The sequence below is a fragment of the Mastigoproctus giganteus genome, chromosome 1 (assembly GCF_048544385.1).
Source record: "Mastigoproctus giganteus isolate SK-2022 chromosome 1, ASM4854438v1, whole genome shotgun sequence".
Classification (NCBI taxonomy): Eukaryota; Metazoa; Arthropoda; class Arachnida; order Uropygi; family Thelyphonidae; genus Mastigoproctus; species Mastigoproctus giganteus.
The window spans coordinates 246,067,501-246,083,723 of NC_143575.1; the positions used below are offsets into that span (position 1 = coordinate 246,067,501).

The 16,223-nt window shown below is 38.3% G+C and overlaps 1 protein-coding gene across 1 annotated transcript in view; it reads right to left on the reverse strand.

Annotated features, from left to right (window-relative positions):
* kl-2 (dynein heavy chain 2, axonemal kl-2) overlaps nt 1–16,223 on the reverse strand; it is a 1,174,416-nt gene that overhangs the window by 404,944 nt on the left and 753,249 nt on the right. The window contains exon 48 of the mRNA XM_090369487.1: nt 3,511–3,641. Coding sequence (XP_090225613.1) covers nt 3,511–3,641 — 131 coding nt within the window. The remainder of the gene's footprint in view (nt 1–3,510; nt 3,642–16,223) is intronic.

Here is a 16,223-nt window from a genome sequence, read left to right on the forward strand (position 1 = left end):
GTTAAGCCACATCTTGAGTACTGTATACAGGTCTGGAGGCCTCATTTCAAGAAGGATGTAGAGCTGCTGGAACGGGTACAGAGAAGGGCAACAAGATTAGTGAATGGAACAAAGGGTTGCTCTTACGAAGAAAGGCTTAAGTTTTGCAAATTACAGAGTCTGGAGACTAGGCACCGGCGAGGTGATCTGATAGAGGTGTATAAGGCTTTGAATGGTTTGAGCATGCTCAATGCCAATGGGATTCTTCATCTTGCTCAAAATAATCACCTCAGAGGGCATAAATTCAAATTGAGGAAGGACGGACGTCGGATAGATGTGCGGAAATTTGCCTTTGGCCAGCGGGTGGTTGGTTGGTGGAACCGACTTCCATCACTTGTTGTTGAAGTTGATAGCCTAAACAAATTTAAAGCTCAACTGGACAGGTATTTCGAACGAACGGAGGTGTGAAATGGGAGTAGTGTGTGTGTGTGTTTTTTTTTTTTTTTTTTTTTTTTTTTTGGCTGATGCTGAATAAGCTTGCTTTCTTGCATCATATGCCTCTACTAATGCTAATGCTAATATGTTTAAAAAGGTAATCAAGTAATTCAATAGGGCAGGTAGCATATGATTAACGATATTTGTCACATTGTAGCTTATCACATGATATGTGCCAATGAAATTTAACTGAAAATTTAAACATAAGATGGAGTGTTGCAAAATTTGTGCCCCATTTGCAGAGTGACAAACAGAAATAGAACAGGCTGGAAAGGATAGAAACTTCCTTTCTAAGGTCATAACAAGGTTGAAAGTTGGCTTTATGGTTATGACTCAGAAACAAAGCATCTCCACACCCAAAAAAGGCAAGGCAGGTCAGATCAAGCATCAGGAACATGCTGATTGTTTTTTTCACATTGTGGAAGGAATTTTTCGAATTCCTTCCACCATGGCAAGCAGTGAATCACCAGTTCTACATTGAGGTTCTAAGTCATTTGAGGGAGAATATCATGGGATAATATCCAGACAAATGGCACGCTTGGGAGTAGCAACATTGTATCACAACAAGTTCAAGTCCTTTCTCACATACTCCAGTTTCCCACCCTCCCTGGTCTCCTGACTTGGTCTCCCTGTGACTTCTACCAATTGCCAATATGCAAATCAAATTAAAAGGATGAAATTCAAAGACAAAGAGGAGAATCAAGCTGAATCACAGAAAGTGTTGGACAGCATCACGAAACAGGAATTCCAAGATTGCTTCAAATGGTGGGAGTAGTACTGTTGTTGTTGTTTGGTTTTTAGGAACATTGGCAACTAAGGTCATATTGCTCCAATATGCGGTGGTCATTCCCTTACCTTTCCGCATCCTCTGTATTTGGTAGTCACGGGCTTGTTAAGATAGAAAGTTTGCATATAATCAGATGCATCAGACATGTAACCAGTGAAATTATAGGGAAGGTAACAGTCTGTCTATTTTTTACAAATAGATAGACTGTAAGCAACATTACAAATACTATGTTTCTTCCTTGCATTTTTTTCAGACCCTATATGCCACATGGAAATGAAATGAATGATTTAAAAAGGGTAGGGGGGGTCAATGCTACACGGCAGGCCTTAATGTATGGCAGGTTTAATAGTTTTTCAAAATTCTAAAGCCCTTTGCCCAGAGAAGTTTAGAATTTTTAAAAGAATTTTTTGACAACAAGACATATCAGAATTGTTTGCCATTTTTTATGGAAAAAAAACAAGCAGAAGAATCACTTGAGTTCTTACAATGTACAGGAATATCTGTTTTACACACATTGTATTCAGTGCACTACATAAATATGGGATCTGCAGATAAACAGATTAACTCAGTGCAGGAGTTAATGTACAACAATAATTGCAACAATGTTTGCCATACTCACTAACAATCATTTTCCATTCCACCAAAAGTGGAATAAGGTGGGATGGAAAAGGATTCTCTGAAACAATGACTTGGTACAGTCAAATATTCAAAATCTACTAGTCCATTACCTTGCACCACCCATTTTCTGGTTATGTTTAAAAAAATGAACGAATCTGGCAAACCACAGAAGAACTGATAAATTTAGTTCTTAGCCTGGCCATTTGCCAAAGTAACACGTTAAAAATGATTTTGCATGGTGGATACTTCACTTTGAATCCATAAAGTTGTTAGTGTTTCAAGAAAATTGAGATATTTGTTAGGTAATGGAATTCTTAATTGCAATTTATTAACAAAATTAATGACTCACTGATAACATGGATAATGACTCACTGATAACAATGGATTGAAGTAATGGTTCAGTGATCAGGTTTAATGTTTATAGAATTTTTAAACATTATTGGCTATTTGAAACACAGGTCATTAACGGTTGTGGTAAAGGTTGTACCATCAAAGACACTTGACATTGGGACTCTGGTGAAGCAATTGTGTGAAAGCTTCAGAGTTATAATATAGCTAGTACTATATAGCATCAGAAAAAGTATAAGACATCTATGGCGCTATCTTATCCCTTCTTGTGTTTCTATGGTCAGCAGGATTTAAACTGCTTCGATAATGCATTGTACTAAATGCTCATGTCAGACTAAATTTTTTACCTTTGCAACCTGTTGCCTTGGTGTTGCACTACTTTCAAAGTTAACCATGCTGCAGGTTAGCTGGTCACTAGAGACCACTAGCTATCTGATAAGGGCCCATCATAGCAGAATCCCATCTTTCAAACAAATGGGTAATTAAGATGTTTTACTAGTGCAAAGTTTGTTTTGCTGTAAGTATTAAAACCTTATCTAAACATTATCTAATCAGTTTAAATTCTACTTGGTGCAAAACACATGAAAAGTTGCATTATCTAAGCAGTTTAAATCCTGCTTGATGAAAAACATATGAAAGGACAAGATAGTCTTGAAAACTCCTTATGATTAAGTTAAACTGTTTTGCTTTTCCCCCACCTTTAAAAATATACTACACAATATGTTCAATCATATTAACAAAACACAAAGGCACATTTCTGATGTTTAGTCATAGGTATCATAAATCCTTGCTACACTATGTAATTATTTCACCTTCTAAATTTACTGTAATGTGTTTTTTTATAAATGAGGAATTAATTATTTTTATTTTCACTTTATCCATATAATGCACATTAATTTTCTCTCGCAAAAGATGAGCATATGGTAAGGAATTATATAAGAGAAATTGCAGTATTGACAGAAATAATATACTGGTAGTTTATCCAGAATCCAGACAGAATGTTTGACAGATTAAATGAAATATGTGAAAAATTTGTCCACAGAGGCTAACATCACTTGGCCAATTTTAAACTATTCTGCTGGAAGATGGAGAAAGAATTCCACCGACAAATGCCAAAAATTACTGGAAAATGTTCTGTGAAGCCTACATGCTGTATAACAGGCCAAATTAAAATATGTCCTTTCCTTCAATATCCTAATGTCTTTGGTAACTTAGAACAATCGTGGTAACTTAGAACATTTGGTAACTTAGAACAAGTGTTGTTTAACATCAGTTAACATTACCTAAAAGTATCCCCAACTGGACTCATGCATATAATGATGTGCAGAAAATGCTTTACATTATCTATAAATTCTCCATAGACAGCATCCTTTGTAGATGATGCTCCCGAAGCTTCAACTATTGCATTATAAATCTAAAAAAATAAATTATTATATTAATTTTCTCATAAAATTTCTTGTACTAGTTACACTGTATTTTCATTTATGATGTGTCAATATTAAAAATTATTTTTACTACATTTAATATTTAATATTTTGATACTAAATTTATTGTTTCATAACTAAGGAAGGGCAGATATAATTAGCATTAGAAGAGGCATATGATGCAAAAATAGCATCAGCCAAAAAAAAAAAAAAAAAACCCTTCCCATTTCATCCATCCATTCACTCCAAATGTTTGTCTAGTTCTATCCTGAACTTATTTAAGTTGTTGACCTCTGCTACTACGAAGGCCACTGTAGCGAAGTGGTCACTGAGTGATCACTTCGCTACACTTCGACCAGGGTTCAAGCCCCTGACTGCTATATATGGTCCATCTGCCAATCCCCACTGGACCAACATGGCAGATTATGGTCCATTTCCTCTCATCATAAATTTTTGAAGAGGCTTCCATCCTGCAGTGGGTTGATAATGGCTGTAGTTTACCTTTTCTACAGATGGAAGTTTGTTCCAAATATCAAAACCATCCACTGGCTAAAGGCGAATTTCCAAACATCTATTCTACAATTGTCTTTCCTCAATTTAAATTTATGTCCCCTCAGGTGAGTAATCTGAGCAAGAGGAAGAATCCCATTAGCATTAAGCTTACTCAAACCATTCAAGGCCTTACACACCTCAATTAGATCCCCCTGAAAGTGCCTAATCTCCAGAAGCTGCAATTTGCAGAAATTAAGCCTTTCTTTGGTAACACCAACCTTTTGTTCCACTCACCAATCTCATTGCCCTTTCTGTACTCATTCCAGTAGCTCTACATCTTTCGTAAAATGAGGCCTCGAGACCTGTATACAGTACTCAAGGTATGGCCTGACTATCTTATACAAGAGGACAATTACCCTGTTATCCCTGCTAGCAAAATTTCTGTACATCATTGACAAGACACCAGGAGCTGCTCTTGTAGCCTTTCTGCACTCCTCAGAAAATGAGGAGTAATTATGCAGTCAGAATATCTGACTGCATAATTACCCCAGGTCATTTTCATTCTCTGCAACCCTGAGTATGGTACCACCCAGTTGATATGTTACTCTGGGATTACTGCTACCCATATGCAGTACTTTCCATTTGTCAATGTTAAACTTCAGTTGCCACCTCTCAGTCCATCTGTTCAACTTTTCCAGTTCCTGTTGCAGTAGCGTACTACCATCACTGTCATTAACAATCCTGTCAACCTTATTAGTTGGGTATAAAGAACCTTTAAGTCTCAGTGATCACAATGCACTGATGGGAATTATTCAAGGAAATAACTACTGTCAAGAGAAGGAATTTTGTTTTTTCATAGGTGACTGCAATAGATGATTAAAAAATGTTATCACTAATGTATTTAACAAATACAAATGCAAAATGGTATTTAGAAAAGTAATCCCAGAAATTAATAAGTTTATTATAAAAACAAAAATAAATTCAAGGTTTAGTACTAGTAATGGAAATGATGCAAGAAAGCAAGGTTATACAGCATTAGCAAAAGAAAAAAAAAAAAATACTACCCACTTCATCTGTTCATCCCTCCTAGTAATTTGTCTAATCTTCCTTCAAACTACCCACCTCGAACAATCAATTACTCTCCACCCAAAAACAATTTTTTTCACATTTATCCTACAACCACCCTTTTTCAATTTAAGTTTTGGTTCCCTGAGTGTGTGTTGTCCAAGAATGAGAAAGGATGGCAACAGCACTTAGTTGACCCAATCCATTTAAAGCCTTTAAACACTTTAGTCAGGCCTCCTTGCAGGTGCCTAGTTTCCAAGTGCAGAAATTTGTAGAACTGAAGTCTTTTATGTTAGGAATACCTCTTTGTGTCCTTGACTAAGCTTGTTAACCTTCTTTTCACCTATTCCAGCAGTTCCACATCTTTCTTAAAATGAGGCGACCAGACCTGTATGCAGTACTCAAGATATGGCCTAAACCACTGATTTCTTACAATGGGATAATCACCTCCTTGTCCCTGCTCATATATATCACATCATTGACAGAATTCTATGAGCTGTCCCTAGCAGCCTGTCTGCAACACTCAGAAAACTTCATGTTGGACTGTAAAATTACCTTCAGGTCTCTTCCCTTCTTCACACTCAAGGTGTGAAGAAAAAGACATAAGCAGCTGTAATCCCAGAATAACATACCACAAAGTTTGTATGTTATTCTGGAATTAGTGATACCCATATCTTTCTTAATACTTAATAATACCTCTCATTTGTCACAGTTAATCTTTAATTGCCACTTCTCAACCGGAGGAACAGGTGTTTTCACCTTAGAAATAATAGATTGTAATTTCCTCCTCGGAAGTTGCACACATCGTATATGATAGAGATGCAAAATCCTAACAAGATGTTCCGGTATGTCTGGATAATAGGGGGATGTAGGCAGTAGAGATAAATTGATTGAAGCGAGGCGGGTTAGATTTCGTAACAAATTTGTGAGCCTGAAGCTGAGATCTATCTAGAACATGAGGTTTACAGCCGCAATTTGAAAGCTCTGCCCTAATTTTAGAAATCTCCAATTGCCTGTCACCAGTCGAACTACAGTGTCCAAGCATGGGAGTATCCCGATCCTGTAATTGAGTGTATATATTCATATATATTAGGAGTATATTTGTAAAGCCCTCGCTCTATTACAGGATCCAGAAGTTTATGAAACTGTGTAAGACTCCCCTGTGAAAGTGTTGGAGAAGTTGGAATCTAAAGTTAATAAACTTGTGCATTCTTGGTTTTTAGCTAATAAGATTACCAAGAGTGTCCGCTGTAAGCTTCTTCGACAGGATGTCAACTCCCGCAGTTTTATGGACTTCTAAAGATCCATAAACCAGATATTCCTTTACAGTCCATTGTTTCTTGTTGTCATACACCTACGTATGAACTTTCTAAACCTGTTGTTGCCAAGTTATTAGCACCCCTTGTTAGGAAACTGTTTAAACTGTTTCCAATAGTACACATTTTCTGCATATTATTAAAGATTTTTACTATTTCTGAGAGCGAGGTTATGGTCTCCTTTGATGGGGTTTCTCTATTCACTTCTGTTCCTTTAAAACAGGCTATTGCCTGTGCTAGACGTCTTTTGAGCAGGGATACCACATTGGGAGATAGAACCTCGCTCTCTACAGATGATATTTGTACCGCTATAAATCTGTGTTTAAGGGGGGCGTGATCAATTTCAATGACTCTATGTTTCACCAAATACAGGACACAGCTATAGGTGCCCCTGTTAGTCCTATTGTAGCCAATATTGCCACGGACGAACTTGAGAGTCAGATTTTCTTGAACTTATCTATTCCTATCACTCTATGGTGTCATTATGTTGACGATATTTTTGCAATTGTACTCCAGGGATCAGAATCTGGGCTGCTGCAATATCTCGATTCCCTGTCACCCATCATTCAGTTTACGACTGAACTAGAGATTGATAATATCCTTGCTTTTTTGGATGTGTTAGTCCAACGTGTGGATTCATGTTTAGCAACTTCCGTTTTTAGGAAGCCAATGTGAGCAGGCCAATTTGCCAATTATGGCTCTGCGCACGGCCTTGGTCATTTACGTAGCACTGCTCGTGCTTTATTCTCCCGCACTTGGACACACTCTAGTTCACTGGTGATAGGCAATTGGAGATTTCTAAAATTAGGGCGCAGCTTTCAAATTGTGAAAGCTGTGCCCACCACCTCATGTTCTAGATAGATCTGAGCTTCAGGCTCACAAATTTGTTATGAAATTTAACTCGCCTCGCATCAATCAATTTATCTCTACCGCCTATGTCCCCTATTATCCGGGTGTATTGGAACATCTTGTTAGGATTTTGTGTCTCCATCATATACGATGTAGTAGTAGTAGTGTCATGTGATGTAAGACAGCAAGTGGAAAAAAAAAAAAAAATCACATCATTCCCTCCAAATGCCTGTCCAGTTCCTCCTTAAATTTATTTAACCTATCAACTTCCACAACGACAGATGGAAGTTTGTTCCAGCAATTAACCACCCGCTGGCTAAAGGCAAATTTCCGCACATCTATTCTACATCTGTCCTTTCTTAATTTGAACTTATGTCCCCGTAGGTTGGTAATCTGAAAAAGTGGAAGGATCCCATCAGAATTCAGTGTGCTCAACCCATTCAAGGCCTTATAGACCTCAATCAGATCACCGCGCAGGTGCCTAGTCTCCAGCCACTGCAAATTGCAGAACTTAAGCCTCTCTTGGTAAGAGAATCCCTTCATTCCCCTCACCAATCGTGTTGCTCTTCTCTGTACACACTCAAGCAAATCTACATCCTTCCTAAAATGAGGCCTCCAGACCTGTACGCAGTACTCAAGGCGTGGCCTGACCATTGCCTTATACAGAGGGACAATCACCTCCTTTTCCCTGCTAGCAAAATTCCTATATATCATTGACAAAACCCCATGACCCGCCCTAGCAGCCTGTCTGCACTGCTCAGAAAACTTCATATCTGACTGCACAATTACTCCCAGGTCTTTTTCATTTTCTACCACCTTAAGTGTAGTACCACACAGTTGGTATGTTTCTCTGGGGTTACTTCTACCCATATGCAGAACTTTGCATTTGTGAATGTTGAACTTCAGTTGCCATTCTCAGTCCATCTGCCCAAATTTTCTAGATCCTGTTGCAGTATCACACTGCCATTATTGTCATTAACAACCCTGCCAACCTTTGTATCATCTGCAAACTTCGATACTAAGCCTGATATACCTTCATCAATATAATTGATAAATATACAAAACAACAGTAGACCCAACACCAAACCCTGTGGGACTCCACTAATACCATTAGTCCACGAAGAGCAGCACCCATTGATTACCACTCTCTTCTCCAGAGGGTGGTAATCAATGTGTGCAACTTCTGGAGAGGAAATTGCAATCTATTATTTCTAAGGTGAAAACACCTATTCCTCCTTTCCTACGGAGTGGTTCTGTATACTGTATTAGGTGTTTTGTGTGGGGGGGGGGGGGGTATGTAGGTGAATCTTCTAGAACATTGAAAGATTGGATTTCTGAGTATGAGGTGGCTCTGCGAACCACCAATTTTGAACGTTCCACAGTCACCGAGCATTATTGGGTTGAGCAGCACAACTTGATTCCCAACAGGATATTGAAATCGTCGACTATTCACGTGATTACTGCCAGCACTCATGGCTTGAAGCACTGCACATAGCCACCAATAATAGTACTATGAATCGCATGAGGGGAGTAACACACTTACACCCTATTATAGAATGTACTGTATTGCAGTGCAATTAACGCTGGCGATCATCACATGTACATTATTCTGCTCTACCAACACGAGACTCACGATAGATGATCGTGCCCAGCTGACTTGTGCTATTGTGACCATCAATATATACCGAAGTACACCATTCACAGACTAGCTGATGAAGAGGCACTTTGCTTCGAAAGCTACTATGTATTTTACCACTTATAATATTATATTTTAACACTTTTATCTTATTGTATTTTAATGCTTTTACCTCATTTTATTTCTGTTTTATCTTATGTATATATCATTTTTATTTTTATTTTAATAAATTTATTTTAACAAGTTAGTCCTCGCTGGAAACTTGGATGATATCAGTGACATGAATTCCATAAGTATTAGTGATATATATGAAAAACGTATCAATATGAATGACAAAGTATCAATGACGTGAATAACAAAAGTATCAATGTTTCGAATGAAAAGTATCAATGTTATGAATGAAAAAGTATTGATGATTTGAATGCCAAAATGATGAAATCCTGTAGAGCTACTGATAAGCTGAATAAATAAATATTTTGCAATAAAATTTATACATGAAAAAGTCTTTAGAAATGGGGATATGAGAAACCAATCTAATACTAACTAGAAGTTAAATAAGTTTATGAACTATGTAACTAAATAAAGCTGGAGGAGATTGTAGATGAGAATGTAGATTGTAGAAGAGTCTGAAGATGAAAGTAAACAAAACATGCGGAGACTGTTGGAATCTATCCAACTATATAATAAGAAGCAGCAGAAAAACAGGTACTCAAAACTTTAGCTATGATAATAACAATATCCTTGTATTCAGAAGCAATCCCTACAGACTAGAGCTGTTCAAATGTCTCTCCTATTCACAAAGGTAATTCAAAGGGTGAAATGTGTAATTAGACCTCCGTGACTTCTGTGCAAGGAATGGTTATGGAGTCTGTAGTTAAAGGAGTGATATAAGATCACCTCAATAAGAATGAAGTGACATGGCAATAGCAGAATAGATTTGTTATGGGAGGGGAATCATGTTTGATCAATCTGATAAGCAACTACTTGTTACAAAGGAACTGGATGCAGGGATAATTCTGATATTATATACTTCAATTTCAGGAAAGCCTCTAATAGAGTCCTAAAAGAATGATTGTTTAATAAATTAATCCCAAGATTAGCATTAGCATTAGTAGAGGCATTTGATGCAAGAAAGCAAGCTTATACAGCATCAGCCAAAAAAAAAAAAAAAAAAAAAACCATTTCCACTTCACCCCTCTGTTCTTTCAAAATACCTGTCCAGCTGAGCCTTAAACTTATTTAGGCTATCAACCTCCACTACAAGGGATGGAAGTCTGTTCCACCAACCAACCACCCACTGGCTAAAGGCAAATGTCCGCACGTCTATCCTACATCTGTCTTTCCTCAATTTGAATTTATGCCCTCTCAGGTGATTATTCTGAGCTAGAGGAAGAATCCCATCAGCATTGAGCATGCTCAAACCATTCAAGGCTTTATACACCTCTATCAGATCACCTCGCTGGTGCCTAGTCTCCAGACACTGTAATTTGCAAAACTTAAGCCTTTCTTCGTAAGAGCACCCCTTTGTTCCATTCACTAATCTTGTTGCCCTTCTCTGTACTCGTTCCAGCAGCTCTACATCCTTCTTGAAATGAGGCCTCCAGACCTGTATACAGTACTCTAGGTGTGGCCTGACCATTGCCTTATACAAGGGAATAATCACCTCCTTATCCCTGCTGGAAAAATTCCTGTATATATCATTGACAATACTCCATGAGCTACTCTTGCAGCCCGTCTGCACTGCTCAGAGAACTTCATATCTGCCTGCACAACCACCCCCAAGTCCCTTTCATTCTGTACCACTGTCAGTGTAGTACCACAGAGTTGATACGTTGCTCTGGGGTTGCTGTTTCCCATGTGTAGTACTTTACATTTGTCAATGTTAAACTTCATTTGCCACCTCTCAGCCCATCTGCTCAACCTTTCTAGATCCTGTTGCAGCAGCATAGTGTCAGTAGTGTCCTTGACAACCCTGCCAACCTTTGTATCGTCTGCAAACTTGGACATTAAGCTTGATATACCATCATCAATATCATTTATAAATACAGAAAACAATAATGGACCCACACTGAGTAACCACTAATAACATTAGTCCACGATGAGCAGTGTCCATTGATTACCATTCTCTGTCTTCTCCCCCTCAACCACCCCTTTATCCATAGCAGCAATTTGCCTCCAATGTCACGCTGCTCCAATTTGTGTAGCAGTCTTCCATGTGCAACAGTATCAAAAGCCTTTCTAAGATCCAAGTATATAATATCAAAGCTATTCCCTGCATCCAGTTCTTTTGTGACTGCATCATAGTATCCAATCAAATTGGTCAGGCAAGACTTCCCCTTAACAAAACCATGCTGTGTCCGAGCTATAACTGAAGTCTTGTCTAAATGATCCTGCAGTGCTTCTTTAACCAGTGCCTCCATTAATTTTCCTGGAACAGAAGTTAAGCTCACAGGTCTATAATTACTTGTGTCAGCCTTTGATCCTCCTTTGTGAATTGGGGTCACATTTGCACATTTCCAGTCTATGGGTACCTCCCCTAAGTCCAAGGAAGCTCTCATAATAATGGCTAAGGGTTTGCTTACTTCCTTTGCTGCCTCCTTTAATATAACTGGATAGATCCCATCCACTCCAGGTGCCTTTCTTGTGTTTATCTTCAACAGTTTCTCCTCCACTTTATTCCCAGTTATTTCAAGATTCTGTAGCTTACTGCTAGAGTTGAATACACCTCTGGCATTCCCCTCGCTGAATAACTCCTCATGTGTGAATGTCGATGCAAAATATTCATTTAGTTTGTTAGCTATCTGAGCAGGATCATCAACAGTTGACCCATCAATATCAAGTGGACCAATCTGATTCATCCCCTTCCTTCTAGAGTTTACATAAGTAAAGAACTCTTTGCTGTTTTTCTTTGCATCCCTTGCCAAGGATTTCTCATAATCTGCCTTCGCCTGCCTAACCTCCTTTGTAACTTGGTTGCATATCAACTTGTATCTATCATAGGCTTCTGTGTCATGTGTTAATTTGTAAGTATCCCATGTATTTTTCTTCTCTGCCATATGCCTCATTAGTTCATCTGACATCCATTTTGGCCTAAACCTTGAACAATATTTCTTAGTTGGTATGTAAAGCCTAGCAGCTTCCAAGATAAGTTCTTTGAATGCTTCCCATTTTGAATTTGCTGTTTTTAACATCGTCAGTTAGTCCCACTGTATAGAATTTAAATACTGTCTCAGTCCATCGTAGTCGCCTTTACGGAAGCAATAACCCTTCCCTTTACCCCTAATGGTAGTTACCTCTTTGAGTAAATCCCACTTCAGCACACTGTGAGATAATAACAAGTTACCATTTGAGTAGCCAAAATCTCAATGAAAAAGTCCTAGGAGTAATTTTACTCCGTCATGAAGTTCTCTGAGTGGTGTAGACAGACTGCCAGGATATCTTATTGAGTTCTATCAATAATATACAAGGGGTGATTATCCATTATCCCACTGACACAGGTCAGAACTTTATTTTAGGAAGGATGCCGATCTGTTGAATACGGTTCAGAAAAGAACAAGACTAGTTGAGTACAAAAAATTATATTCTTATCAGGAAAGACCTCAGTTCTATATATTGCAGCATGAAGGCATAAAGGTCTTCTAAACAAGCTTCCATCTTATGGTTTGCCAACTGTGTTTTGTAATTGGTTATCCAGTTTTCTTTCTAATTGCTCACTAAGGGTGATGGAAGATCTCTCTATCTTCTAACTTCTCCACTAATGCTGGTGTCCACAAGGTTCAGTTCTTTCCCCCACTCTTTTCCTCTTGTATATTAATGACCTTCTTTCATTGACTGGAAATCCGATCCATAGTTTTGTTGATGACAGCACATTGCATTCCACTTTTCAGTTTGATAAACTTTGCCCTGCTCAATCAGCTTCAACTTCTTGAATATCTGCTACGAATTCCTTAAATGCCGATCTCCAGGTAATTCTCCAGTGGGGCAAAGACAACTTAGTTGATTTCAGTCCTTCTAAAACTCAGTCTTGTCTTTTATCTCTTATGAAGGATTCTTCTGCTCCTATGATTATCTTTGATGACACTCCGATTTCTAGGCAAGTTGATATATCTCTTTGGATTATTACACTGACTTCTAATCTCTCTTGGCACACATTACAAATATTGCTTCCTCTGCATCTAAAAAACTTGGTTTTCTCTTTCGCTCTTGGTGTTACTTTTCTTCCAAACAGCTGTTCACTCTGTACAAATCACAAATCCGCCCTACCATGGAATATTGTTCCCACATCTGGAGTGGTGCCCCCAAAACCTCTCTCAGGCTTCTAGATTCCATTCAGAAGAGGGCAGTTAGTTAATTAATGATTCCTCTCTAACAGTCTCTCCAATTGCTGTCTGATAGACGTACTGTTTCTGCTGTATGCTCTATAGATACTTCCATGGGCACTGTCCTTCTGAATTGGCTTCTATAATTCCTGCTCTCCCTTTCAAAACAGTCCGAATGTGTGCCGACACCGGTCAACATCCATTTACTGTTCAACTACAAACTCACAGAACCAACTTTTCTTCTTCTCATTTATTTATTCAACTGCCATTTTCTGAAACAACCTTCCTTCGTATTTTCTGAAAATTAGTCTACAGAAGTTCAAGTCTAATGTTAACAAATATCTTCTTTCGTCTTCTCAACCTGAATGTTTTGAGCAATCTCAATGATGATAGGATTCCTCTTGCTCAGATTGCTCACCTGAGGGGACATAAATTCAAATTGAGGAAAGACAACTGTAGAATAGATGTGCAGAAATTTGCCTTTAGCCAGCGGGTGGTTGATATTTGGAACAAACTTCCATCAGTCATAGTGGAGGTCGAAAAATGAAATAAGTTCAAGGCAGGACTATCCAAGATTTGGAGTGAATGGATAGGCAAAACGGAAAGTTTTTTTTTATTTTTATTTTTTTTTTTTGGCTGATGCTATATAAGCTTGCTTGCTTTCTTGCATCATATGCCTCTACTAATGTTAATGCTAATTTAAATTCTTTGAGCGTATCTACAATGTCCTTCAAGCTTGGATGTCTCACGAGGATCTTCAACAGACCTTGCAATCCACAACCCTTTGCTTTCTATTCTCCTGAATTTTTCAATGGAAGCTGCGTAAAAATCACTTTCATCTCTGATTGTGGCTACTGTTCATCTACTAACAGTTATCTGTACCCCTCCCCACCAAAAGTTAGTAGTTTTCTGACACACTCTGCCTTGATAGCAGCTGCAAATATTCCTGCACTCAAGAAATTTGAATGTATCCCATTCCCAAAAAAAAAACCAGTTTCTCCAGTTAATAAGCACAGACCATGCTAGCTAAGTAAATTTCTATTTTTTGGATTGAATTATTTCTCTAGTGGCAAGACAGGTAAGGCTTATCATATACCCTTTCTCTTATCACGTCTGGGCAGAATTGCAGTCACTTTCAAATTTAATCATAACTCTAACTTTTTCTCAACTTTATTCGTATACACGCTGAGTAAATCTTCGGATGTAAATTACCAATACCGATGTGTACAAAGTATCAGTTTTTTTATGCTGAAAAAGATATCTGTTTAACATCATTAAATTTTGTCCCTGTCAGACATATTCTGGTTCTATTCTACCTATTATTTTAATATTAGTATTATTCATAACTATAAAAGTTAAGAGACTGCTGGGTGTTATCGCGGAACAGATAAATACATTGGCTGTGTTAGGGTAACTAAGAATAGGATTGTTATGTTATTTAGTTTTTAGGAGCATTAGCAACTAAGGCCATATTGCTCCGGGATATGTGGTGGTCATTCCCTGACCTTTCCACATCCTCCGTATTTGGTGGAAAATGGGCTCAAACCCTGGTCTAATCAAGAAGCTTGTTGTTTGTTATTTGGTTTTTTAGGAGCATTAGCAACTAAGGCCATATTGCTCCGGGATATGCGGTGGTCATTCCCTGACCTTTCCGCATCCTCCGTATTTGGTGGTGATGGGCTCGAACCCCGGTCTAATCAAGAAGCGTGTGCTATGCACTGCTGCTCCTTCCCACCTGGCTACGGAGGCGCCAATCAAGAAGCGTGTGCTACGCACTGCTGCTCCTTCCCACCTAGCAACGGAGGCGCCAACTAAGAATAGGATCAGATGCACTTGCATGTACATCAACGCTAGGAGTTTGGTAAATAAATTTGATGAATTTGAGGTGTTGTTCAAAACATAAAAGGCAGACAGATATTTTTGGAATATCAGAGATGTGGTGACACACGCAGATATAAGGAATGCATATTTGGAATTTGGGAAGTACAATGTGTACAGGAAGGACAGACAGGATAGGAAGGGAGAAAGGAGAAGGGGGTTATAACTATTAGTTAAGAAAACAAGGGCTCACATCTGGTGAGTATGGGCTTGGCACACTCTGGGTCCTGAGCTGGACATCATCATTCTTCTCTTTCTTGATGATTCATTTCTACTTCTGATTCTCTCTCTCTCTCTCTCTCTCTCTCTCTCTCTCTCTCTCTCTCAGGGCAATTCAGAAATTTTTTTTTTTTTTTGGCTGGTGCAGCATAAGCCTTAGGCTTCCTTGCTCCATATAGCTAATAATAATAAAATAATAATAACACATAAAATTTAAGGAAGTGCATCCAGTTGACATTGGTGGACAGTGCAATGTTGAGTCAGTTTGGTGAAGCGTAAGCACTGGGAAAGCAACAATGAGAGTAGGAGTGTGTTTTAGTCCTAATGACTCTGATGAGTATAATAAATAAATATTAGTGGAGTCCTCCCCGGTTCGGCATTGGGCCCACTGTTGTTTTGTATATTTATCAATGATATTGATGAAGTTATAATAGGCTTAATATCGAATAACAGGAACACGAAGTAGAAGACATCTACAAACAACTGGAGGAAGTACTCAAAGACACACCATCAAACATCAATGTGGTAATAATGGGAGATTGGAATGCGGTAGTAGGAGAAGAAAGAGAAGACAAGATCCCTGGAAATTACGGACTGGGAAACCGAAATGAATGAGGGCAGCGCCTTGTAGATTTCTGCAGATAAGAGAAACTCATCCTCACAAATACATGGTACCAAGTTACCAAAAGAAGAAGGTATACATGGAAGAGCCCAGAAGACTCAAATAGATATCACAGCTAGATTATATCCAATAAAAGAAAGATATCGAAATCAAGTCAGAAAGTCCATAGCTTTCCC